This window comes from Lepisosteus platostomus, chromosome 4 (genome assembly GCF_059453375.1).
Source record: "Lepisosteus platostomus isolate fLepPlt1 chromosome 4, fLepPlt1.hap1, whole genome shotgun sequence".
NCBI lineage: Eukaryota > Metazoa > Chordata > Actinopteri > Semionotiformes > Lepisosteidae > Lepisosteus > Lepisosteus platostomus.
The window spans coordinates 50,658,888-50,686,738 of record NC_142614.1 but is presented as its reverse complement, the minus strand read 5'-3'; the positions used below and the strand labels follow the sequence as shown (position 1 = coordinate 50,686,738).

Genomic DNA, 27,851 nt, shown 5'->3' with positions numbered 1-27,851 from the left:
GACCTGGAAGACTTGCTGTGGTAAATGGAACCATGAATTCTACTGTCTACCAAAAAATCCTGAAGGAGAATGTCCGGCCATCTATTCGTGACCTCAAGCTGAAGCGCACTTGGGTTCTGCAGCAGGACAATGATCCAAAACACACCAGCAAGTCCACCTCTGAATGGCTTAAGAAAAACAAAATGAAGACTTTGGAGTGGCCTAGTCAAAGTCCTGACCTGAATCCGATTGAGATGCTGTGGCGTTAAGGCTCGAAAACCCTCCAATGTGGCTGAATTACAACAATTCTGCAAAGATGAGTGGGCCAAAATTCCTCCACAGCGCTGTAAATGACTCATTGTCCGTTATCGCAAACGCTTGATTGCAGTTGTTGCTGCTAAGGGTGGCCCAACCAGTTATTAGGTTTAGGGGGCAATCACTTTTTCACACAGGGCCATGTAGGTTTGGATTTTTTTCCCCTTAATAATAAAAACCTTCATTTAAAAACTGCATTTGGTGTTTACTTGTGTTATCTTTGTCTAATATTTCAATTTGTTTGATGATCTGAAACATTTCAGTGTGACAAACATGCAAAAAAATAAGAAATCAGGAAGGGGGCAAACACTTTTTCACACTACTGTATGTTTTAGGACAATAAATATGGCTTTGGCGTTTTAAGAAATGCTGTTTGTTGAGAAACTTACATTTAAAGTTATTAACTGAAGTTCAGGGGGGATAACAACGACAAGTCAATCTCACACTAGCTGTTTGAGGAAATTAGCTATATACACATGTATCAAGCACAGGTTCTTTGCATTTATTTCAAGCAACCCTCGTCTACCCACATCTCCTCGGTTTCCTCTCTGAATGGGGGATAGTTATGTACTAACCAACTAGGTTAAGCCAGACTTATCCCACCAAGGATCTCAAACATCCTCAAATTACATTTTTGGATGCTGGTGTCCGCAGTGAAATTAATGTTAAAATTCTGCACTGTAAGTCACCCTGGACAAGGGAATCAGACTAGCAAATAATAAACAATAATGTAAACTAGGTCACAGTGTTTCTACGTGCTTTGCTCTTTTTACACCATATTTTATAGCTCCTACTCCTAAAACAGGTGTTTTACCATTTTCAATAGATCAATAACATTTCTTGATTATACTTTAATTGCACTTCTAGAAAAGACTGAAAAAGTCACATATAATATTAAAGCATGCAGCTGTGACCTATCATACCAAAACAATACAAAAACTAAAAAAGAAAGGCCTTTTTGTGGATAAGCAGTGGATAAACAGTTTCTGTGGATTTTGTGGCCTTGTTTTAAGTGATTGTTGTGATCTTGTGTCTTAAAGATCTGACCAAACAACAAGTTTAAAAACAAAGAAAAATGTTTTTAATTGCAACAGACAGCTTTACAAATGAGTAAAAAAAACATACCATGTAGCTGACATATACATATTTTTCATAGAAAGCATTTATTAACTTCATCTGTCATACATTACCAACATCAGACTTTCAGAGTTCACAGAGAATTTCACGGTAAGATTAAAATTGATGGTTTCTTCGGGGAGGCCCATTGGGAGGATACATCAAATTCCTTCAAACATCTTACTGGCAAAGCGCAATCACTTCTCTGCTCTGTACCAAGACCTAAAAAAGGCAGATGACACCATTTCTTCATTCAGTGGGAAACGATGGAAAAGTGAAGGGGTGTGGTCGATAAGCTATTAAACTTAAAAACACATTCAAAGATAATTTCTCCTCCAAAGACGTACATTAAGTAGCAAGTAAATCCTGTCTGAAAATAAATATCCTAAATATTATTTATATTTATATTTGAAACTGTCAATTATTAAACCAACAAGTTTTCTCAGTAGGCAATTCATGGTTTATCGATATTCACTGTGGTGAAAGGAGTCAGTGGATTGTTATTGCCTTCCCGAAAAAGAAATACCAAGGGCTAACATGGATCTTTTCTTATACTTCTACTGCTTGCACTTCACTAATCTCTGTCTCTTCTACGTGTATTTCCACCTGCTCCTGCTCCTCAGGGACCTCTGTGTCCTGCACAGTCTGTTCCAGGTAGTGCTGTACAGCACTGCCAGAGATCTGTTCCACTTTGAACTGCAGCTGCTGTCCCGGGTCTGGCTCGCTTCCCCGCGGCTCCTCGGGGGCTACAGTCACTTCCTCAGCCTCTTCGCCGTGCCGGAGGTCGACCCCTGCTTCGACCTTCCCCTGCTCGCCCTCGACGGTCTCCACCTGCACTGCCTCCACGACGTGGCCGGCCTCCATCTGCTCCGGCTCCACCTGCACCTCCTCCAGCAGGGCCTCGGAGGCCCCCGGCTCGGCGATCACCACCTCCGTCACCACCTTCTCGTGAATGGCGTGGAAGTCACGCAGGTGGACGCGCATGTCGTTCGGCTGGGTGAACCAGACGTCGCACAGCGTGCAGTGGTTGGGCTTCTCCCCGGTGTGGATCACCAGGTGGTCCTTGAACTGCTCCCAGCTGTTGAACACACTGCTGCACACCTGGAAGAGAGGAGACATGAGAGTAAGGCTGGAAGGAGATGACCAGACCGTTACTGTTGATGGATGACGTTGGACGTTTTCTTGGCTGTCTGCTGCTAACAGAAATGTATTTCAATGCGATTCCCTTACGGGGATGAACTTGGGAGAAGAGGCAAACTAGAACCTTCTGTTCTGTGTTTACTTGCCTAGATTTCATGTTAGACCAAGATTTACTCCAACTAAGATTTACAATGGAATCATTGCAGGAAATATGCTCTACAAAAGCCTATGAAAAGCTGCAGTACAGTTCTAAGGAAGAATAATATTGCATTAAACATTTACTTTGCCATTTTTCAAAACCTCCATTTCTAGAAACTCAAAACGGCAGTTAGCAATTAATATAAAGGCACTGGGGAAAAATATCTCCCACCGACAGCTACATTTTCTTGTCAATATTCTGCAGTTTAAAATACCACTTCCAACAAATTTTTGCAACAGAAATGTGTTTAACCGAGTAGTAGAATGAGATTTTCCAATGATTTTACTGTGACAGTTTAATTCACAGCAGGGCCATCAGCTGTTTATTAAACTGTTAAATATTTGAAATGATACAAGTATTTCAAAACAAAGCCAATAACCTTGTGTTCTCAAATACATTTTAAAAACATTTTTTCCCAAAATATGTGTATTTTATTAAAGTCTCTATCAGCTGATTTAACTATTATTGATTAAGTTTTAAAACAATTCTGTAAGCAATACTATATTCTGATCTTTATTTCAGTTTATTTTATGTACCTTGTCTTTGTGTAATGTGCCCTGTAGCAATTAAGTGCTTAAAATATATACATGTAAATTGCAGTTTTTAAATGCATATTATTATAGTTTCCATATTTTTACACTGAAGTACTTTATATGAAGTCTTGCCTACTTTTTAGAAATATATACAGTATATGTGTGCACAAAATATCATAATAAATTACTAACGTTTTATATTTGTTTCATTCAAACGGGAAAACCACTGTGAAACAAAAGAAACAGAAACTATACCAGACTGGAGTTTCCATTATATCACTGAGAGATAATCTTATCCTCCACAGTGCCACCAATTACTGTGGCCTGCCGATCCACGAAAGACGTATTGCTCTCATACAAGGAGAGACACTGGTACCAACACAATCTGATGTTTCACACCCATGGCAGTGACACGCTAATAGTTTTCTAGTGAGAAGCAAAAATGAAAGTAATCAGGAAGAATGAAATAAACACTAAAAGGAAGCAAACCTATTCAGATGTCAACTTATTTTAGTCCTTTTCTGGCATATTGGCAACCTTATCGCTTCCCAATATAGCTCCATTTTATTTACTTTATCATACATCATATGAACACTGAAAAGAAACCAAGGGAATTTAAAATGCAATGTAGTGAATGCAGTGTCATGTATCCAAAACTCTAAGCACCATCCATCCAGCTATGGGCAAGTGTACAAGTGTTCGGTGGCTGCAGACTTAAATGTTTTCAAAAAATATGTTTTTGACAATAAGTACCTGGCATTCGTAGAGCTTCTTTCGTCCTTTTTTTGCACCAACACCATTTTGACAGGCAGCCATATGGCACTTTAATGTACTATTCCTGGCAAAACGTTCATGGCAGTCTGGACATTCAAATGGTTTTTCACCTAGAAAACACAGTTATGGCAAAATTGTCAGTGGTGTACTCTGTTCAACCTAGAAAAGAACAACATGAAACATTTTGTCATTTGCCCATCAAGAAGACAAATTCTTTGATGCACGCCCATGAAATGCGGCAGTCTTATCACATTAAGTGACAACTATGCCGGACACAATTCCAACTACAAATCCTCTTCCAAATTTCAGCAGCACGTCTATGAATCAACTTGAAGGAAACTAATTAGAACACTCCATATTCTCCTGATATAAACACCTAGAACAGTGGTTCTCAAACTTTTTGGACCAAGTACCACCCCTAATCCAACCAAAGCATCCAAGTACCACCTACAAGTCATCATCTCATAGGAACCCAGAAATTCTCAATGACCAACATGAGCACGCGTGCACACACTCACACATACATATAATAAATATTATAATAATAAACTTAATTTGCGCCTTTAAAGGTGGCTTCTCAAAGTGTTTTACTGAAAAAAAACATTAACAACAACTAATAAAAAAGCACCATTTCAGTGAGAGGGGTGAGCCTGTTTAGTTGAGCAAAGCAGATGTGAATTAATTTTTTGAGCCTTGATACAATTCACAACAGAGTCTAACAGATATTAAATCGTCAGGCATTTTCTTGACGGCAAAAGTCTCGCGGTGGATGTTGTAATGCGTACATTAATTTCTGGAGCAACCTCTCTAATTCGTGCAACTACACCGCTGTGTCGGCTTGTCATTGCTCTAGCACCGTCTGTACAAACTCAGACGCATTTTATCCAGTCGAGGCCATTCTCTTCGATAAATTCATTCAGAAGCTGAAATATGTGCTCTCCTGTAGTTCCTGTTGGTAGCGGTTTACAGAACAGAAAGTCTTCATGGGACATGCCCTCAAACTCGTATATAACGTAAACGAGCAAATTGGCCAAATCGACTACAGACTCATCTAATTGCAGTGAAAAACATCTGCTCATCTTAACGCGCTCTATCAGTGTACTTTTGATATAATCCTTCATTTCAATAATTCTATGAATGACTGTGTCTTTCAGGGGGAGGTGGGCAGCAGGTCGAGCTGTTTAGCAGCTTTTTCTCTACACATAATACGTGTCAGCTCTTTTGCCAACGGTAAATAAGGTTCTTCAAAAATAGTGTAGCTTACCTGCTTTAGCAATCCACTTGCATTTTTCCGCGTTTCCGTTTTTATTTCTGTATTTATTTAAAGTTTTTATTTCATGCGCATGGGAGCAAAACACAGAGACGCTCTGTGTATTTTTCTCAAATTAGAACAGTTCTTAAATATTTTTCTGTTATCACGCTTTCCTGTGCTCACAAGATTACCTGCGTTCGTAGCACGTATTTCTATGCATTCCTGTGTTTACAACGTTAGCATTGTTCCAAAATCACGCACATTCTCCTTTCTCCCTATTTGCTGGAGATACAGTAGCTTTTTTTTAAATACAATTGGTCATTTGCATCCGTAGCACGCATTCCTATAGAGTGGTATAGAATTACAGAGTATCTCTTGTGTCCACTGAAGTATTAGCGCGCACTGTATCGTAGTACGTATTAAAATACAAAATATGAAAACCCTTCCTGATTTTTCAGCGCACAGGACACAGTTCCAGGGTCATTTGGCGTACCACTTGGAGGCACTCCACGTACCACTGCCGGTATGCGTACCACAGTTTGAGAACCACTGACCTAGAACATTAACAGGGTTTTATCTCTGCCAGAGACTTCAGTTAACTGCGTCAAACAAAAGTATAAATCTTAAAATGATTTAATCTGGTGTTCAAATTCAAATATCAGCTCAGACTTCATCAGTGAACGAAACCCAAATTTTAAAATCTTTGTTTTTCTGCTCTGCAAAAACTATGAAAAACATTCCGAAGCCCCCCTGAAAACGTTCATTTGCACCAAAGCTCAAGCATGTACTGCTACTGCTGAAAGCCAGGCGACTTGAATTATACTTTCTTCAGCGAACTCCTCTCATCTCCAGCAGCAAGAGAAGCAGGTCTCACCTGTGTGTTTCCTCAGATGTTCCTTGAAATGGCCGAAGTGGTCGAACTGCTTCTCACAGTACTCGCAGACGTGCATCTTCTTCTGGGGCCGCTGGCGGCGGGACTGTTCGGCCTCGAAGTGGTTGCAGTTGAGGTGCTGCTTCAGGGCGCTTTCGCGGGTGTAGGTCTTGTTGCAGTGCGGGCACACGAAAGGCTTGTCCGAGTGGACCTTCATGTGCTGCTTCAGGTGGTAGAAGAGCTTGAAGGAGCGGTCGCACTTGTCGCACCGGAAGAGGTTGTTGAGGTGGGAGATCTGCACTTCCACCACTTCTATGTTCTCCAGCGATTTAGGGGTAGGTGCATCTTCTTGTGCGACGACTTCGACGTCTTTTTTCACTATATGGAGCGTCTGCTCTCCTTGCTGGTATTTGCTGGTAATGTCAGCAAGCAGAGCTAGTGCAGAATCATCAGAGGAGGCCTGGGAACCCTTGACACCTTTTCCCATGTCCACCACTTCCTCTATGCCCCCTTCCTCCAGTTCGATGGTGCTGCCAGCAAACTCCACTTCGATTTCCACTGGCTCTGTCTCCACGGAGGGCAGAGTCTCTGTGATGACATTCGAAGTCTCTGCTATCTTCCTCTTTTTGGCCTTATTCCTACTCGCCGACTCCTGCACCTCGGTGTATGGAGGGCTGCTGTTTGTCCTTGGAGGCACAGATAACAGTCATTAAAAAAAAAAAATCTTGGTAAGCACACCGATGTCTTTGAAATCTTTAAATTGACAGCTGCAAAATGTGCTGTTATTTATAAAGATAATTTACAATGAGAACACCGTGAATCCCAAGATATCTTATTGGTTCAGATTGCTGAATGCTAACTAAGGTTAATCCTAAACATTCAAGGATTACAAGGAATCCCGTCATGCTGATAAATGTAATTCTGAGTGCTGCTGTCCACTGTGCTTTATGTATTCCCTCAATATCATGCTCAGCAGAATGCAATTATGCTCATTTGGATTGTAATTCATATACACAAAGTTATAAATTAGTCTGGGATTTTGTAAAAAAGTCCAGTCACCGGTACTTCCGCCTGAGAATTAACTGAGGGACTGAAAAAGAGTATCACAAAAACATCTCCTCATCATCACCTTAACTGCTTTGAGACTAAGAGGTGGCAGACAGATTTGCGTTTAGTACAGTAATCCCCTGCTAACTATGCATTTATCAAATAAACATTTCAGTACCCATATATACTTGCTTGTCTACAGCAACCCATTGTACTTAATTATACACAAACTGATCTATATTTATATATATATATGTCCTCTCATTACCTCTTGCAAAAATTACTTTCTGTTCAAGGTCTATTCCAGAAATTATTCTATCCTGCTTTTTTATGACATAATCTTTGCACAAATAATGTAGGACACTACAAGGGTAAAAAACTCTGAGGTGCTGAATTTGCATTTCCTAATTTGCATTCTCAAGACTTAGGCTATAACATTAAAAAGTTCATATTGTATGGAGAGGTAGCACTTTTATGGTCAAAATTCCAACTTGTTTTAAAGTTTTCTTCATCTTTAGCAAAACAGCTTTTGAAAATGTGGTAGAAGGTTCCCATGACTTATACTGTTTTCACTTTAATCAGTCTTAAAAGTAAAAAGGAGAACCTCTGTTCCACTTTTTAACATAGTACATTTTTCTTGCACTAATGCGTGTGCTTTATTTACACACAAGGAACCCGACCAATCTTCCTTTATCTTCTTTTGCTTATAACACTTCTACTGAGCTACATCCCTATGGGTTGCAGTCAACACAATCTAGCTTCCTTCTGTTATACTTTCTTCCAATTACTGAAGCCATAATTTAAAGCGGTTGTCTTGTCATTTGGTGTCTATCTGAGTCATGGAAAAAAAAGATGGAAAACAGAATAATCTATCATCTACCACACTATATTCTGTTCAAGCCAGTTCTGACTAAAACATCAAAAATTTCCATTTAAATCATTATTTTGTGAATATGCTTTAAATTGAATTTTTTTTTAGCTTTCAGGTATTGAATGTGACGGGTACAGTATGTGAAATATTAGAAAGTCCGGAGAGTCTTCTCTGGTATGTTTCTTCCGAACTTTCCTCTTATTTGCTCCCTTTGTCCTCGTCAATCTGAGCAGCCAACAGGACTCGAGTTTCCCGAATATAGAATCAGATTTTGGTGTGTAGTTCCTTTCGAAAGGTTTAAAAAAAAGTTATGTCTTGGGCAACTGCTGAAAAGTTATGAATTGATGAGTGATGATTCATCATAGAGATCATAAGTTTCACTAGAGTTCATAACATTTATTGTATATGTAAGTATATTATATTATTATTAATGCTTAAGTGAGCTGTTCATTCTCCTTATGTATTGTTTCCTAGACAGTGGGCATTTTGAAATTGTTTCACACCTTTCATCATCACTGCAGGATTGACAGTCACATTACAGCCCATGCCCTCTACGGAAATCAGCTTCTCAAACATCTTGAAGTTCAGGAGAGGAAAATCCTTCAATATTCACAGTCTTAGTGACCAGCTGAGCTTTCTCCAGAGGCTCTCCCATCAAGCATACATCTATGACCTCACTGACATCGACCAAACCATTGAGGTTTACGTTGACTTATCTTAACTGTTATTAAATCATATTATTTTTAGATACCCAGTCATTCTTCACTTGTTCTTCCCACTCTGAATTTTAACTCATTGAAACGAGTTGCTGTCTGTAGTCAGAGCTCATAAAATCTAGAAAAAAAAATGCTGCAGTTGCAGAATGCAGAACTGGGTTGCATTAATGCTCACACTGTGAGAAAAGTCCCCAAAATAAGATCCTATGTTGAAAACCTTGAAAGAAGATGTTTTCATAAACATTCCAGATTGATTACATTCTCTGCAACCCACATGTGTGAATTATTCTGAAGTAATTTTAATTAGACGGTTTACTTCAGGAAAACATACATTAAAGCACAGCTGGCTACGGTGATTTGTCTGTTATTTTAAATACAAAATGGTTGCTCTAGTGATACAACATCTTATAATTACCAATTACCAATAATAATCAGAGACTGGTCAGAAATGCTAAATATGCTGAACTCCAGAAAAAATGTGAAACCATGGAACGTCTATTTTCTTAAATATTTAAAAAATCTCATTCCATGATATGTCAGGACAAAGTGGAGTATGAATACCAACAGTGCATTAGAAACATACTGCCAAAAACTATTAAAAAAACTGTTTAGTCCAAAACCAGTATGTAATACACAGAGATCGATTACAAATTGTAACCACAGATATAATACAAAAACAATCTGAGATCTCCATGGAGAAAAGTAAAAATAAACTACTTTGCATTAGCTAACACACTGTCTGGCAGATATTTTAGCCATCTGGCTTTTGAATTCAAAACTTAACTTACTACTGAGAAAAAAAAATAATTCTGGCTTCCTTACTTTAACATGCAGATGGCACTATGAAAGAATACAGGGGACTTTTTCTAACTACTGATTAATAAGTGCCTCTGACACCACCTTTTACAATTTCCACCTTTTCTCTCACCTGTCTGAAGTGTCTAGCTGTGCCTCATTCAAACGTCTCCATGTATAGAGTTGTTAAATCTGACCAAATTATCCTCATAGCTTTAAGATGCATTTACTTTCAATTCAGAATGGTATCCAGTACAGCTTTTTTAATGACCTTGTCTGCCACAGCACATTATGAGTAAGCAGGTCACTAATATAGTACCATATTTTATACTGATAGTTACTGACATATTTTCATATGGATCAGGGAAAAGTGGCTGAAATCCACTATGCTATTTCACACTGTTTTAATAACTAGATTCAGGACAGTTTCAATTTTACATTTCCAGTATTGTTTCAAGGATAGGTCAACAGAAGGTGTTGAGTTGCTGGAAAGAAAAAAGCCACAAACAATAAAAGAAGAATACAAAAAAACATCTTTGCATGAACTGTGTTTATTTGAAATGTGATCAAGTCTGGGTCCTGCCCCAGATACTTATTTAAGCAGTATTACTCTTGCAGTAGATAGGATTAAGTTATGTCTGTGATCTGAATTTTTTTAAAGACCTCAGTGGAATAAAATTTTCAAGAACAAAACCCTTTAGCTCCTAGCTTCAAAGCCACCAACATTTGGAATTCGGAGAGTATAGTTTCTCATACCTGCTGTTAAGAGCTTTGATTGCTTCTTGCATTTGTAGGTATTCAGCTGCTTTCCACACATCATTGACCTCTTCATGTCCATTCACCGCAAGTTTCGCAGTGTAGGTGAATTCAATCAAGTGGCGGAAGGCCAAGTTACTAACTCCTGTAAGAGGACACGACGGTAAATTATTTATTTAATGTCAATTGCCAGTGCTCCTGTGCACTTAATTCTCGGCGACTACAGAGGAGAATTTATTTCCCCTTCATTAATAATGGTCTGAAGGGCTGGAAAACCAACAGGCTTGTGTTTTTGTACTATATAGCCACATTATATTTAATATATTTTGATCTTTAAAATCAAACTTGGAATGAGGAAGTGTTTTAAAAATATATGGCCAATCTAGACCAAATTATTATGTAACCCTATGCAATTACAGTGTTACACTTAAAAAGCAGAACTTCTATCCCAGTGTTTCACTGAAGAGCTGAAGTTTACATTAAAGTGTTTTAATGATACTTATTATATATTATACAACTCAAAACCCTGCAGAATAAGGGGTTTCAGCCACATTACAGAAATCATTACCCATGGGAGAGCCTTCTGTATGTCCACCTTTTCAACATCTGTTGATTGCTCTCCATGGGTGACAAGGCGATATGATATACAGTGCCTTGCGAAAGTATTCGGCCCCCTTGAACTTTTCAACCTTTTGCCACATTTCAGGCTTCAAACATAAAGATATAAATTTTTTATTTTATGTGAAGAATCACCAACAAGTGGGACACAATTGTGAAGTGGAACGAAATCTATTGGATTTTTGAAACTTTTTTAACTAATAAAAAAATGAAAAGTGGGGCGTGCAAAATTGTTCGGCCCCCTTGCGTTAATACTTTGTAGAGCCACCTTTTGCTGCGATTACAGCTGCAAGTCGCTTGGGGTATGTCTCTATCAGTTTTGCACATCGAGAGACTGAAATTCTTGCCCATTCTTCCTTGCAAAACAGCTCGAGCTCAGTGAGGTTGGATGGAGAGCGTTTGTGAACAGCAGTTTTCAGCTCTTTCCACAGATTCTCGATTGGATTCAGGTCTGGACTTTGACTTGGCCATTCAAACACCTGGATACGTTTATTTGTGAACCATTCCTTTGTAGATTTTGCTGTATGTTTGGGATCATTGTCTTGTTGGAAGATAAATCTCCGTCCCAGTTTCAGGTCTTTTGCAGACTCCAACAGGTTTTCATCCAGAATGGTCCTGTATTTGGCTGCATCCATCTTCCCCTCAATTTTAACCATCTTCCCTGTCCCTGCTGAAGAAAAGCAGGCCCAAACCATGATGCTGCCACCACCATGTTTGACAGTGGGGATGGTGTGTTGAGGGTGATGAGCTGTGTTGCTTTTACGCCAAACATATCGTTTTGCATTGTGGCCAAAAAGTTCGATTTTGGTTTCATCTGACCAGAGCACCTTCTTCCACATGTTTGGGGTGTCTCCCAGGTGGCTTGTGGCAAACTTTAGACGAGACTTTTTATGGATATCTTTGAGAAATGGCTTTCTTCTTGCCACTCTTCCATAAAGGCCAGATTTGTGCAGTGTAAGACTGATTGTTGTCCTATGGACAGACTCTCCCACCTCAGCTGTAGTTCTCTGCAGTTCATCCAGAGTGATCATGGGCCTCTTGGCTGCATCTCTGATCAGTCTTCTCCTTGTCTGAGCTGAAAGTTTAGAGGGACGGCCAGGTCTTGGTAGATTTGCAGTGGTCTGATACTCCTTCCATTTCAAGATGATCGCTTGCACAGTGCTCCTTGGGATGTTTGAAGCTTGGGAAATCTTTTTGTATCCAAATCCGGCTTTAAACTTCTCCACAACAGTATTACGGACCTGCCTGGTGTGTTCCTTGGTCTTCATGATGCTCTCTGCGCTTTCAACAGAACCTTGAGACTATCACAGAGCAGGTGCATTTATACAGAGACTTGATTACACACAGGTGGATTCTATTTATCACCATCAGTCATTTAGGACAACATTGGATCATTCAGAGATCCTCGCTGAACTTCTGGAGTGAGTTTGCTGCACTGAAAGTAAAGGGGCCGAATAATTTTGCACGCCCCACTTTTCATTTTTTTATTAGTTAAAAAAGTTTCAAAAATCCAATAGATTTCGTTCCACTTCACAATTGTGTCCCACTTGTTGGTGATTCTTCACATAAAATAAAAAATTTATATCTTTATGTTTGAAGCCTGAAATGTGGCAAAAGGTTGAAAAGTTCAAGGGGGCCGAATACTTTCGCAAGGCACTGTAGAAAATATAAATTTAGCTGTCCAAATTATTCCTTTACCATGCAAAGGATTCAAATAAAAATGATGAACCTGAAATGGAATTTCCCAAATGTAAGCAAATGAATGAGGAAAATGTAATTAGAACGAAACACAAAACATCAAGGTATTTTTTAAACTAATACAAATGAAGTGCACAATATAAATGGAAGCAGTTCAGGTGGGTAGCTGCGTCAGCATGCGTAGGCTGCAAAGGAACAAGTTATAGGTTTAGGTGTCACCTGAAGAAGGCTCCACGGCCGAAATGTGTTCTCTTTCTTCTTTTTTTCAGCATGGAATAAACCTATTACTTGTTCCTTTGCAATATAAATGGAATGTCATGTTAACTGAACTGGTCAAGTAGCAATTGCGATAGAAAGTTACAGTACTTTACAAGTCTGTGGGTTTTTTTATGAATGACCTAAGAAATACCCACCTTCAATTTCCACTAAAGGCTCCATCTTGAAATCCTGGAAGAATTTGTAGAAGAACTGACTGCAGGCAGCAAGCACAGCTTTATGGGCCCTGAACTGATGTCCTGCAGATGGAGGAGAAACACAGAAGAAACAAGGAATATCAGTACCTTTCATTATGTTAAAAAGAGAGACAAACTTCAAATGTAAAAAAACATCAAATCGGAATAAGTAAGCTGTAATGCTGTAAGCTATAAATTTCCTATTGATAATAATTCCTCATACTTATATAGAGCAGTTCTTTTCTGGACACTCCACTCAAAGCGCTTTAAGGTAATGGGGACTCCCCTCCACTGCCACCTTGATGTGCAATGTGCAGCCCCACCTGGATGATGTGATGGCAGCCACAGTGCGCCAGAACGCACACCACACATCAACTTTCAGTGGGGGGGAACAGAGCGATAAAGCCAAATCTTAGATGGGGATTATCAGGAGGCTATGTTTGGTAAAGGCTGGGGGAACTTTGACCAGGACACCGCAGTTAACACCCCTACTCTATTTGAGAAACGCCCTGGGATTTTTAATGAACAAGGAGAGTTAGTACTTTGATTTTACATCTCATCAGAAGAACAGTGCCTTTTTTTACAGTATAGTGTCCCCATCACTATAATGAAGCATTAGGACCCACATAGATCGTAGGGTGACAATGAGAACAATATTAGTAAATTACTTAAATAGCTCATTGAAAGAAGGCTGGCATGCTCAGTGAAACAAACCATTTATAAGTGGAAAGTATAAGCAGAAAATGCCAGAGGTACATATAGGTACTAGTGGGAGAAAAGGACAATACTCCTCCCAGAGATCATTTTTGCTTCAATTTCTATCTCATTCGCGTAATTTGACAGATCTATTATTTATAAGTTTTACTTTAACAAAATCTATAATGAAGAAAAATAATTTAAACAGAATCACACAACGAAGACCACTGCTCTTGTGAGACCTCAGGACCTACGTCAGTACTGGAATGGGATGTGACAATTCCGAGGATGATCTTGGCATCACACTGGATCCCTCCCTCTCCTGCCCTCTGTCCTCACCCTTCGGAATCGGCCTTTGTCTCACAAACTATTCTACACAACCTCGAGCGGGGGGGGGGGGCTACCCTGGACGACCACAAGCATCACTTCCTCCTGGCTGACCTCCCTGCTTCTACTGGTATTCCCTCTCCCATTTGACAGTTTCGCACTCTCCGCTAGCTCCTTCTTCCGGTTTCTGTCCACGTCAGGGTTCTCATTCCAGCTTATCGCCAGGCTCCTGCCTCCAGTATCTCATCTCTTGCTATAAGCCCTTTCATCCTCTTTGGTCCTCCACAGCTAACTATGGAAGCCAAGTCTTTCCCTTGCAGTTCCTTTCACCTTTCGCCCTCTGGTGGTGCGACTAGCCACTTGCAGTTATCAGGAATGCACCCTCAGTGAGATCTCAATACTTAACCATTCAGATTCCACTTGTATATCCACTGTTGTGCTTCAGCCTAAACACACAGTAACTATATTGTCCAATTTCAATTGTTATACTTTATTTACTGTATAGTTCCCTCCATTCCATGAAATATAGTTCTGCGTTCCTACTTACTCTCCTGAACAGAATTCCTCTAATTCAACCTCAAATAAAAATGGGTCACAGTGAAGTGGGGGAAAAATAGTTTTAAACTTTTCTCTGATTTGCTGGTTAAAGGAACAATAAATACTGGCACTTCACTTCTTCACCCTCCAGGAATCACCCAGAAGCATTCAGCAGGCATTCTTGTAGCCTGAAGTCAACAGATTTCTGAGGCTAAGCAAGGCTGTAGCTGGTCAACACAGTGGTGGAAGGAAAGAAACAGGGCTGCTAGTGTAAGTGATGGTGCACCAGCAGGTGGCGCTCTTCTTCGTGCACCAGGTGGTATCCAGGGATGCTGTATGTCAGATGAGGCCAAGATCCTATGGAATAGCTCTCAAGAGTAGGGGGTATTAACCCAATAGTTCCGGCTAAATTTCACAACTGGATTAACACAATCTGACCTCCATACATTAACCCCTAAATCAAATGAAGAAATGTTTTTTTTCCCCCTGATCAGCTGTGCAGTGGGATAGCTAAAAATGTACAAAAGGAATATTGCTTGAATAAATAAAAATTTCTTTCAGCAGTACAACAGTCCAAGAACTATCAATAATATTCTTCTAATAATATTATACTATCAATAGTATCATCCAGGTGGATGCTGCACATTGGTGGTGGTGGAGGGGAGTCCCCATTACCTGTAAAGCGCTTTGAGTGGCGTGTCCAGAAAAGCGCTATATAAGTGTAAGCAATTATAATTATAATTATAATAAACACAGGACACTAATAAGAAATTACTAGACCAGGTATGTCACCTATACATTTGCTGTGGTAGGCCAGATTGGATTTAAATGTACATCTATTAGGCTATACATACTGAAATACTATGTACAAACTTTACATTGTATTATTTATGTTTTGCATTTTATGTTTATTTTTACAACAAAATGCTTTCCTTTAAAATACAACTAGCAGTCTTTGCATCTTCATTAGAAGTCAGTTCAGCAAAATCTCCTCATTTCACTCTAAGTACGTAATTTTTTTAGCATTATTAACTGCAGAAATTAAAGTATCATTGCTGTGATGATTGCAAACTACCTAAATCTGTATTCTGTGGAAAACAGCTTTATTGGGACATCTTGTTTAATAACTAATGAAAATAAAGGAGCAACCACATACACCCATGCCTGTTATATAAACATTTGATTTAGGCAAATTGTACTGCAAGGAAACAAGTATTTGAATTCCTGGGTTTTCCTGGGTGATCCCACTTGCTTAGCAATATTTATTTAATCGTTGAACATCCTCCTTAGTTTTAACATCACGTGGGCAAAACATGTTGCTAGAGTTTCAGCCTGATATTTTGAAAAGCAAAGCATTACCTTAAATGTAGCAGCACTGTACACACGTTCTTGCATATTTACATATAATAACAGATGAGGGGGGAGAGGTGTTTGGATTGATCAAATTAGTCACAACTACTGAAGGTCCTGAGACCAGCTTGCTATGCAAGCATATGAAAGAGTGAATTAGATTAAAAAAGATTTAGATAAAACTCAAGACCCGACTTAGCTGGAGGAGACTACCTATGAAAATGATGTAGGTGTTTATGTTGAGACATCATCAACATCAAAGGATGATTTATTTAAATTGTATAATGCTCTTGTAAGGCCTCATTTACAGTAAAGTGTACAATTTGAATTGCCTAGGAATAGAAAACAGAAGACATTTCTTTGGCCTATGGGTTATGGGAGTGTGGATCAAGCTGCCCAGCCATTTTGTAGAAACTCTGACTTTTCTCAAGAAACAGCTGGATGAGATCCGTGGAGCAATTAGCTTTTAACTATTAAATAGACTAGATGAGCCAAATTAAATCCTCTCATTTGTAACCAGTATGCTCTTATGGAGGAAGTTAAAGGTTGATTCCCTGCTGAAAAGAGAAGAAAGGAAACACAACGTTTCAACAGATCTCTTCACAGCGACCTGTTCCAAGATCAGGCTTTCTAACCACCTCCTATTCCTTTACAGATGTCAGTGTTACAATATCATTCTTAAAGGCTTTCACCTGAAATTTAACACTTTTTCCTTTGACTATGACACCACCCAGAGTAACAGAGACTTCTACAACAATTTTCTCAGAAACTAAAGCCGACACCCGAAGAAGGCTCCACAGCCGAAACGTTGTGTTTCCTTTCTTCTCTTTTCAGCATGGAATAAACCTTTAATTTGTGCCTTTGCAGCCTATGCATGCTGACGCAGCTCCCTACTTGTTCTTATGGAGGCTGATCTGGAATCAAGTCAGAGGAGAGCAATAAGGGTAACCCCTAGTCTTAGAGAAATATTTTACATTACATCCTAAAAGGATTGCATTCAAAATTTTAAAAAGGAACTGATAAAACCAAAAACGAAATAAAGAACCAGAGGACAAAACTCTAAACTGAGGGGAAATGCATTTCAGACTGACACCGCCTCTTCCCACAAAGGGTTGTGGGAGTTTGGAAGAAGCTACACAGCCACATTGTTGGAGCTGATACACCAGCTTCTTTCAAGAAACAGCAGTGGACTATGCTTAGATCATTCAATTACTATAACCAAACAACTTAGATGGGCCGAACATGGTCCTCCTGTATGTAAACTTTGTTATCTTATTTCCTCCTGACTAGGAATTCTGGCCTTCATTTCCTGCTGACAACAGAGATACCACCTTTTCTTCCCTTTAATTTACTCTAGTGTTAACTTATGGAAATACACATGTTCACAATAAACCCTCTGTAGTCATGCCCAATTTATAACTCAGTGTTCCCCATTAAAAGACAGAGAGGATTTCCACATACAGCATCTTGGACCTACTTTCTATAAAGCTTCATGAAACTCAGGATCACCCTTGAGGAATGTCATAAAATGCTACCTGAAGTCTACTTCAAATTTAGGTATAGGGTAACAGTTGCATTGGTTGCTCAGTGAGCAGGCCTACGAAATTAAAATTGTGAACAAATCAGAGGCAAAAGAAAGTTCACATAAAGGTCAAGTACACTGCATACCATCCACAATCAGGGTGATGTCAGTGAACTGGTCCAGTTGCCGCTGTTCATTGAGCCTGTCCAGCATAACCTTGTAGTGATCTGGAAATTCACTCCCATACTCTACCACCTCTTCTTCAGACATGATTGAGTACTCTCCCTGGAGAGAAAACAAAATAAATTAGAAATGGCACTTCTCTCGCTAATGTTAGCAGTGTCCCAGTTTCCATTTATCAGAAACCTGTCCCAGCGAACTACTGAAAGAGTGTAGAAGATAGAACAGTATGCAGTCTCAATATGGTCGGAACAAAAGGTGCATCGATTAAATCAATGTCTGCACACTATATGTACTGCCACAGCGTTGCACAATGGGGCTGTGGCTAGCATATCTGCCTCGCAGCTCTAGGGCCCTGGGTTCTGTTCCTAGAGTGCTATCTGCATGGAGTTTTTATGTGCTCTTCTGGGAAAATTGACCCTGTGGTGAATGTGTGTGTCTGTGTGCCTCCTGCAATGCAATGGCGTCCCATCCAGGGTGTAACCTGCCCTGTCCCCTCTGCTTGTCAAGATAGTCTCTGGGATCCCCCATGACCCTGTATTGTATAAAGCAGTTAGAAAACAGATAGATGGATTTTATCTATTGTCATATATGTTGCCTATATGGGCAGCAAGAGGAGTCCTCAGTTATTTTGAAAAAGGTTGTTGAGGTGCATTTTGCAGGCGCTTCAGTGACCCTGAAAGCTCAACCTGCTGATGTTTCACAAGCAGCAGTGTCTAAGGTGATGTCAGCATGGAGCTCTGAGGGAAAGACATCAGCAAAGTGCACCAGCGCCCAGGAGCACACACTCCAGAATTGTGAGATCCGCATTCATTGGAAGCAGCGTAGCAGCTGCAGATCAAGTGACAAAAAAATTCAACCGGGGGCGCGAGCAGCCATTTTCAGCAAAAACAGTCAACCCAAATCTCCACAGAGTGGGAAACCACAGTCAAGTTGTACAGCACAAACTGCTCATCACAGTTGGCCATTCGCAATTGCAAATCCAGTGGTGCAAAGAGCACAAGCAAAGGGCGTGGAGAGAGCTGATATGACGAGGTGAATCATCCTTCACTATGTTCGCAACAAATGGACAAGTGCACATCTGGTGCCAATCTAAAGATCTGTACAGCTCTTGGTGCTTGGTTCCAACAGTGAAGGGCTCTAGTGATTCTGTAATGCTGTAAGATGAACTCTCCTAGCATGATTTTGGTCCACTCATTCCCTTAGGGGGCAAGGTCAAGACTAATCTCTGCTTAACGGCAGCTTAATGCTTGAACGTAGCAGCACTGTGCAGTTCACTGGTTTACAATATTTATATATAATAACAAACAAGGGGGGAGGGGTGTTGAAATGTAAAAAAAAAAAGGATTTATCAAATTAGTCAAAACTAGGTCCTGAAATCAGCTTGCTATGCAAGCCTATGAAGCAGCAATCGAAATTTTAAAAATTCAAGATATAGCAATTCAAGACTGGGCAAACACCTGGCTCAGACAAGTGATTTTACCTGTGGCAAGTAGTACAAACAAACCATGAATACAAACTAGGAAACACTTAGCTGGAGGAGACGATGATGGTTTAGTCGTTTATGTCGTCACGTCACATTATTTACATCTAGACAAAGTTCACAATTTAAATAATAATGTTTGATTAAAACTGTATGATGCACTAGTAAGGTTTCATTTAGAGTAAAGTGTATAATTTTCATCACTAAGTTATAGAATACAACGTTTACATTATCTGGGGAAATAGGTTGCATTTTTAAAGTATAATGCCCCACAGTAAGATAAGGCCCTTGTCGCACTCTAATTGCTGTAGCTGTAAGGTTTATAGAATAAATTATTTTGTGCTGGTGGGCTCAAAATCCTGGACTGATCTTATTCGTGTTTTTATTAAAGCAGTATCTTTAACGTGCTACGTAGCAGCTGAGTTTCCCCATCCAATTCCCCCATTTCATGTATAACTCCAGGATTCAGCATATTGCTCTCGTGGAAAGAAAAGACATATTTTAAGAAAATAAGACTCCTTACAGTGCCAGATGTATTTGATATATTTTTAGAGAAACAGCGGTAACTTGTACATTATATATTGTTGTGCACAAACCGTACACGAATCCCGTGATAAAACTGAAATCGAGATATTTGCAACTTCTCTGAAGGTTATTTGTACCAACGTAAGATATGTCCCGTCACCTAAAATCGTTGCATAATATTTTCACCACATATTATCAGTAAAACACCCACATGCAGAAATCCGCATTTAAAGAAATCTTGCACTCGCAGGAATGGAAAACGTAACTTTGAAGACGGTTTCAACACCGGCTCGTCCACAAGTTCAAACACATCTGATCAAGCACACAGTCAATCAAACTATCATCCAACCACAATTGCCAAACCAGGAGGAACCGCGGCCAGTCTGCCTCACTTTGTCCAATCACAGTGTTCAGAGGTGTCGCGAATGTACAAAAACGACCAATCGGAGCGTGAGTGGGCGGTTCACACACTGCAGAGCTTCAGCGAGGACTTGGAGCGGAAGGCCCTTTACCGTTCTCCAGAACAGCGAATTAAAAACACTGATAACACTAAATGGAGTAAAGTATTATTATCTGAATAAGACCAGCGCGTATCAATATCGGAATCTTTACACGTTACTGGACATCGAAGGGTAATAAGCGGTAACATTACGCTATATTTGCATAGTAGGCCTGTTGACGAGCTCACTGTTTGTTGTTTGACCACCTACATTACGTCATCAAATCGCGCATTAAAAATCTTCTTTTTAACGGGCAGATTGTCACATAAACCGGTCTCACTTGAGTTCACTCACATAACAGATCGGTAGGCTCACCTCTCGTTAGGTTCCAGTGCTTTTCGCAAATGTTTTTGGTGCTAATTCTCCCCCAGCACTCCCTCTGCCTCTTCCCTGCCGAGCCACAGAAAAAGGGCGGTCGCTTCTCTGTAGGGCCTCGGCTTCCCAGGAGCCTTAGCGAAACAGAGGAGAGAGGGAGCTGATTGGTGTTGCTGGGCAACCGCAGCTCAGCCTTGCTTCAGCTGTCAACTATACTGTACAGCATTATTGCAGCATTTTTAAAAGCTACAGTTTTCAAGCTTCAGCTGATACATGCTTCAAAAACACTGGCAGATACCGGTAGAATTCAGAGGTTATTAACCGAAAAAGTTAGATGAAACTTTTCAGAGACATCTTGAAATTATTGGACTACTTCATAAATAGTCTAATACATTTGTGTACATTTTGAAAAATGTTCCTTTTTAAAACAATCCCACTATATTTTATGGAAGGAACTTGGGTTAAACCTTTTCTGACTAAAAAAGCATAAACTCTTAAACTGTCAATTTTAAAGATAGGACATTTAGTTTGTGGTTACACTAGCTGCTATGAATAGCTAATGGTGTGATTCTTATCCCATTTCTCAATAAGATATATTGGCTATATATTTTGGGTTTTAGTAACTGTCTTACTTTTACTTTATGGTTGCAATTAACAATGGTAGCAGCAGAATAAATTCTAAAGTTTACAGAACCATTTGTCTGCTTATCTGGAGGAAAATGCTTCCATACAGTAGTTACTGTATTGGGTGGTGTTCAGCATGACAATACCCCAAAACAGATAGCCAGTGCAACTAAGTAATTTATAAAGAGATAAAATTGAACATCTTAATCATTTTCAAAGATTATTCTCAGTAATAATGAAAATCTTGAAAGCATCATTTAATTACAGAAAGTAAGGTGAAATGCAGCTGCCAGGCTAGCAAAATATAACATATTATATACTGAACACCAAAAGTTACTTATCACTTTTTTTCTGTGCTGTATGTATTGTTTAGAAAAATAAAATAGACATCTGGATATTGATTAAACACATTTGGTGTCATTTAACATGAGTGACTTTGACTTGCATCAGCACTAAAAACACAAACAGAAAGTTGATGGGGCGAAGCTGATAAGGTGATTTGACTTGTTGAACGACAAACCTAGTCAAAATCAGAAGAACACAGAAAGGAACCAGTCTGCCCTGCTTATCAAGGAAACAACGCCTTCATGCTATCAGTAGGCTGGAGCAGTACCTCAGCAGGACTCACCAGCAGTGCATTCAAGTCCTCTAGCAATGAATCAGGGAGTTGTGTGATCACACAGACCTCAGACATTCTGGATGATGGCTAAATATTATGCACAACCAACCAATTGACATGGAAGTCAACATGTGATGGCTGATGGCAACCCTACTGCAAAGCACAATGTAAATAAAGTCCACAAACCTCAGTTGCTGCACTCTCTGTGGCTTCATCCTAACGTGACAACATTGCAGAAGATGTTCTTATCTTGCTCATGGAACACAGGCTTTTTGGGAGTTGAGAAATATATGGTTATGCCATGGATGCCACACATGCTAGACATAAGCTCCAGTGAAAGGAAGTTTGTAAGAAAGTTTACAAAAGAGAGGTTCTTCTAGTCCATTTGATAGTAACTAATTGAGGATCTCATCCATTTTTTCTTGAATGAAGCCAGGGTCTCGACCTGGATAATAGCTGAGTATTTTGTTCCCAGAACTCCCTTGTGAGTTGAACTGGGGATGATGTCTGGCATTTAGGGCTCAGAGAGCAGTGAACAGGTATGGTACATGCTTGTCCAAGCTTTACGAGAGGACAAGAAAATGTACACAAGAAAATATCTGAGACCTGATGCAAAGCATGCATTACAGATATGTACCCAACAGTGGCCACACAAGTTAATAGCCTGTAACTTTCACAGTGGATGATGACAAATTTTGAATTTTACTCTTGTCGTGTCTGTTCATGAAAAAGAATTGCATATGATACAAAAAATGTTGTCATCTTCCTGATTGCAGCTCTGTGAATTTGTTGCTTTTGTGAGTGATGTTTCTTTTCATGTTCATTATACCTAGACTATCGCTCTTGGCTGCTAGGTTAATGGTGATGGCATGTGACATTTTTATTTTAAATCCCTTCATTTCTGTCATATTCTGATTTATTCTGGCTACATAATATATATTAACTGGTCACTGGCCCACATTTTTTTTATTACTAGTTCCTGTACTTCACATTGTTTTTACTTAACTTGTTATTAAAAATAACAGATAAATCCTTTTATTCTCTGGGCTACTGTTTAATCATTCCTTGTTGAACCTACCACTACTTATTCATTTATTGCATTTAAACAGTCATTTTCATCCCAAAGAATCTGAAAACTGTACTTATAGGAGGCAGCTTCATCCACCATTAACAATTAGTTAAGCAGTTCAGTTAAGGTGGAACTTCAGATTGTACAGAGAGTGAAGTAACAACCCAGCTCTCTTGATCTTTTGAAAGTGCCATAGGACCTTTAGTCACCAAATCAGCAGGACCTCAGTGACAGTGTTGTACAGTATGTTAGTGTTGTGTTTTACTTTGCTTAGAATGCTGAATAATCATCCATCATAGTTAAACATTTCTAGTCAGGATTATTGCATTTGGAAGGACAAAGGAGAGAGCTCTATAATCTTTGTTCAGATACTGATCCATGTCAATAGTTTTTCACCTTTCAAGGTTTAGCTTAACCCCATATGCACTAGTTATTCTAAAAGTGGAATTGAAACAACAACATTATTTGTTTTCCGAAATAAACAACATACTGTAAATGATTCCTAATCAACTTGGGTGGGGAATTGTTTATTTGTTTCTGTTAATGTGTGGAATGACATCAAATGATACGACAAAACAATCATAAATCCTGGAGGAAAGTAATTTAGTGCCACCTGCAGATGAATTATCTGACATCTTGAAACTACTGACTGTAAACTCAAGGACCATGATAAAAATGTTACAAAATGCATTCCTTTATTTGTAAACCAAAGCTTCCAAATAGGTATACAAATTAGACAGAAATCAGGAGTCTGCATTTAACATTGTAAAGAAGGGGAGCAAACCCAGCTGTTCATTAAGAGCCTTATGTGTTAGAATCACATTTAGAAGGATATGTGTTTGAGGTGAATCACCATTCAGAACCATCTCCTGACGTGATATACAGTAATTTACAGTGATTGTTCCGTGTTCTAATATGTATTGAAGAGCTTTATAAAATAATAGAAATAATACTTTTACATGATTTCTAATGCAGTATTACCTTCCATGATCAGCTCAAGGTACTTTTGCTGTAAAAAATAAACAAAAAAGACATACAGTATAGAAAGAATAATATAATAAATGCTAGAGAAGCTAAAGCTAGAGTATAAAACATGACTTTAAGATAGGATTTGAAAGTGCTGACATCATTCCACAGCCCTGTAGAAACAGAACAGAAAGCATATATAGAAGTCATGTTTATAGCCTCGCTTTGAGAACTAATAAGAGGCCAGAGTCCAAAGAGCACACTTGCTGTTCAAGTGCATTGGGAGATAACAGTTCATTGATACAGTCAGGAACCTCAGTCTTAAAGGTGAGCAACAGTATTTTGACTTTCATTCTGAAATCCACAGAAGAGGTGAATTCCAAGGAAGATAAAAAAGCTGATATATGCAAATGAATTTTAGTTTGATTTATGAGCTGTATAGCTGAGGTATGAACATGCCTCAACATGTTAAGAACACATTTTTAGACACTATTAATGCAAGGCTTGTATCAAAGAGGACACCACGATTCGATCGTTAAGATGAGTAATTGGACTGAATACAGGACCACCGATGGTAAACTAAGATTGGAACATTTGTAGAGCTGATAAGGAGTGCCAGTGAGCACAATTTAGGCTGTGCAACAGCTCAAGTTATAAAACTTTTTGTTAAATCAATCTTTTAAAATCATCTAAGCCATGTCATAATCTTTGTAGAGAAGGAACAATGCCCTTTTTGAACACTATATTTTCTATCAGGAAGACAGAATTTAAACAACATAACAAAACAGTTCCCATAATAATAGAAAACCCAATCTATTCAGCAACATGGCATGATCAACAGTATCAAAGGCTGCACCATGGTCAAGTAGGATAAAACTATAGTCAGCAATTCAAAGGTGCTCATTAATACTCCTTAAAGCTGTTTCTAAAGTCCGCATTGATCTGAATCCAGATTGAAATGGCACATTACGTTTGGATTCTGATAATTGAGCTTGTAACTGAACAAACCTATTGTAGAATTTTGTTTCAAACATGGTAAGTTATATACTGGATGAAAATTATGAGAAAGGCTGGAGACTGGCTTCTTAACAGAAAGATAAGCACTGCTGTTTAAGAACAGAGGGAACAATTCCATATTCTAAAGATTCATTGAGGATATGTGTGACACCTGGAATCCAAAGAACACTGGCTGGGTTTCATTCTAGTGATCATTAAGTGCAAAAATAGATACTCCATGAGAGTCTACAAGGTACAATGCACTAAACTTGAGAATACATATTTTGTCTTCTATAATAATAACAACATGATACAATCAGAATCAAGATGTTATCAGGTTTAGATCCAAGAACCTCAGAATAATTTCAGTAGACTGTAGACTCTTCAAGATTGCTATTCTTAATTGTAAGACATTTATTTTAGAAATGAAGGTTCTAGCTTTACAAAAAACTGGCTTCAGACTTATCGGTTGGATTTCAAACTGCAGTTGATTTTTTTTCCCTTACTTATTATGACTTTTTATGATAAAGTTAAATTGGTTTTCTGCAGATTTAGCTTTAGTAAAGGTTTTGTTGTTCTTTGTCAAAGTAGTTGTCTCGGGTTACAGATTAACACACCTATGTCACATGTATCAGCTGATTCCTGTGGTAAACACTTTGACAAAGTGCTTTTTACTTATCTCTGCAGTTCTAAAAATAAAATGCAGATACTGCAGAAGAATTAACATTTTTCTTTGCCAGGCAATGTTATTTTCAGTTAAAAGGCTTTTATTACAATATTCTGTCCCGATGTATATGTTTATACAAACACTAGGGTTTAAGGCATCCAAAGACTGAGGATTTCTCTGTTGCTCTCCAAGTTAACACAAAAAGGTATAACTGTCTATCAAGCAAAAATGAAGATTTATCCAACAAACCCAGCTTTACTTCAGCAGCCCTAAATAAGTTCAGATGGACATATTTATTATTAACATAATGGTTTGTCTCCCAGCAATCAAAGTGGTTTAACTTGATTTCGGTGCAAATATTATTTGGCCCTGTAAGTGCCTTCAGTTAGATATTGAATTTCAAACCATGCCTCATAGTATAAGATATATCATGCCAACCATAAAGAACAAGGAGCTGTTGAAACAAGTCAGGGATAAATTGTTTGGTACAGAAACACAGATAAGTAAAAGATTACAAGAAACAGAAGAGTTTGTCCTACAAGGCAATTATACAACACAAGAGTACGAGTGGCAGAATTATGTTATGGGGATGTTAATCATCAGCAGGGAGTGAGACACTTGCTAGGTGTTAGGGTTGAGGGAAAAATGGATGTTACTAAGTACAGATGAATCCAAAAGGAAAATCGGCTTAAGTAAAGGATCTAAAATTGGATTGAAAATTCACATTTAAAAAGAACAAGGACACAAAGCACAAGGTCAAAGTCACACTGACAAGATTAATAAGTAGAGAGTGAATGTCCTTGAATGTCCATATCAAAATCCTAACCTGAACCCAACAGAAAAGTGATGGAAAGCCTAGAAGATAGTCGTCAACCATCAACCAGCTTGTGTGACCTGTAGCAGCAACAGGCCAGAAAATCCATCAAATGTCTATATCTGAAAAGACTCATGGCAGTAATTGCTGCCACAATACCTTCTTCCAAGTACTGATATTTATGTGGCAGAAAACGTAAGCAATTAGTAAGTTTTAATTTGTATATTTTCTGTAAAGGGTTTGCCGATACAGTGTTGAAGAAAAAAATAATTTGAAAAAAGCTTGTGTACATTATTTGCAATGTGTCACAATAGAACATTATGGGTAAAGGGTAAATATGTTTTGGCACTGTATGTACTGTATACAAAATAATACAACTTATACAATAATTGTCATTTACAAACAGGTAGAAACTCATACTACTGTATGTAAGTGCAAAAAGATGATTTATTAAATGAGATCCAAGGCACAGATAATAAATCATCATCTTGCTACAAACAAAAACCTTTCTATGAGAGCAGAGTGCAGAAATGCAGTCTGTTTTTCAGGGGTCATCTGAAAAAGAACACCTTATTAAATGATAGGATGGGTGAAATGGGAGAGAGACTGAATAACAGTCAGAAAGAGCAAAGGCCATAGAGGAGATAAGCATAACAGAGAGGACCAGAATGATCATCTCAGGATGAGAGAACAGATTTGAAAACTATGTAATCAAGAGAGGATTATGGGAAATCAAAGCACACGAAATCAGTCCCCAAAACAATGGAAGGCTGAATGCAACAGAATAGCCAGAAGAGTCAATAAGGGAGAACACAAACAAAGGGACGTTCAGGACATAAACAGCACAAGAGAAACAAATAACTTTAACTTTTTTAACACAAATTTATGGGATACATTCCAGTAATACGCACATATATTATATTACTTCAATTTAAAGTTTATTTCAATTTCAATTCAGGCTTATTGAGTGTCTGAGTAGTATGGAAATGACCAAACAGTATATTAAGATTAAGTTTTTAGTATCTAAGTGTTTAATGAATAACAAAAGAACAGCTAAATATTTGATCGTGTCCCACTAAAGAACGAAAACGGCCTGGTTGCAAACAGTATCTGTGAAAGACTTTGCTCAGAGAATTGAGTCTGATCTTCAACAATCAGCAGACTACTCCACTGAAACCAGGGAACCGGTTAGTTGAAGGACAGGTCATGCACTGCATGGCCAAAGTTTTATCAGGACATACAAGAACATCTGTATGATACATCTATGTAATTTATTGAGACTACAGTCATTAGATTATGAGAAATTCAAGGAAGCAACAACCCACGTGTTGGCAGAATGACTGAAATTTGCCATCTAGTTGGAAATTGTTTGCATGCTCAGAGGCCGTTCAGAGGACAGCCTTACTGCTCAGTGATACATTGACAGAGTTCTTGAATCAACAAGTTTTTTTTTTCTGGTTTTGCACGCCAGTCTGAAATTGTTTCTTTTCCAGCAGGATTATACAAAACCAAATAGAAGGTAAGATAAA

At 38.7% G+C, this 27,851-nt stretch overlaps 1 protein-coding gene across 3 annotated transcripts; it reads right to left on the bottom strand.

Moving 5' to 3' along the window:
* Positions 1 to 1,352: 1,352 nt before the first annotated feature.
* On the bottom strand, positions 1,353 to 20,688 carry zbtb35 (zinc finger and BTB domain containing 35). Of its 3 annotated transcripts, none has more exons than XM_088629786.1 (8): positions 20,568 to 20,688; positions 17,711 to 17,849; positions 13,094 to 13,195; positions 10,365 to 10,509; positions 6,183 to 6,865; positions 4,036 to 4,166; positions 2,017 to 2,511; positions 1,353 to 1,632 (listed from the first exon to the last, which is right to left on the bottom strand). In XM_088629786.1, exons 2-8 carry the CDS (start codon positions 17,832 to 17,834, stop codon positions 1,591 to 1,593), a joined length of 1,722 nt encoding a protein of 573 aa, XP_088485912.1. In that variant the 5' UTR covers positions 17,835 to 17,849; positions 20,568 to 20,688; the 3' UTR covers positions 1,353 to 1,590. The 3 variants fall into 3 exon arrangements, with proteins under 3 accessions (XP_088485912.1, XP_088485913.1, XP_088485911.1); XM_088629787.1 differs by having other exon boundaries at positions 2,242 to 2,511; XM_088629785.1 differs by having other exon boundaries at positions 1,353 to 2,511.
* Positions 20,689 to 27,851: the final 7,163 nt, after the last annotated feature.

What these genes read in the sequence shown, in the direction of transcription:
- zbtb35 (XM_088629785.1), bottom strand. Translation starts at nt 17,834, where the DNA reads ATGTCTGAAGAAGAGGTGGTAGAGTATGGGAGTGAATTTCCAGATCAC. An exon ending in CATCACCCTGATTGTGGATG is followed by an intron (nt 13,196 to 17,710) that starts GTATGCAGTGTA and finishes CTCCATCTGCAG; the next exon opens with GACATCAGTTCAGGGCCCAT. An exon ending in ACATCTGAGGAAACACACAG is followed by an intron (nt 4,167 to 6,182) that starts GTGAGACCTGCT and finishes TGTGTTTTCTAG; the next exon opens with GTGAAAAACCATTTGAATGT.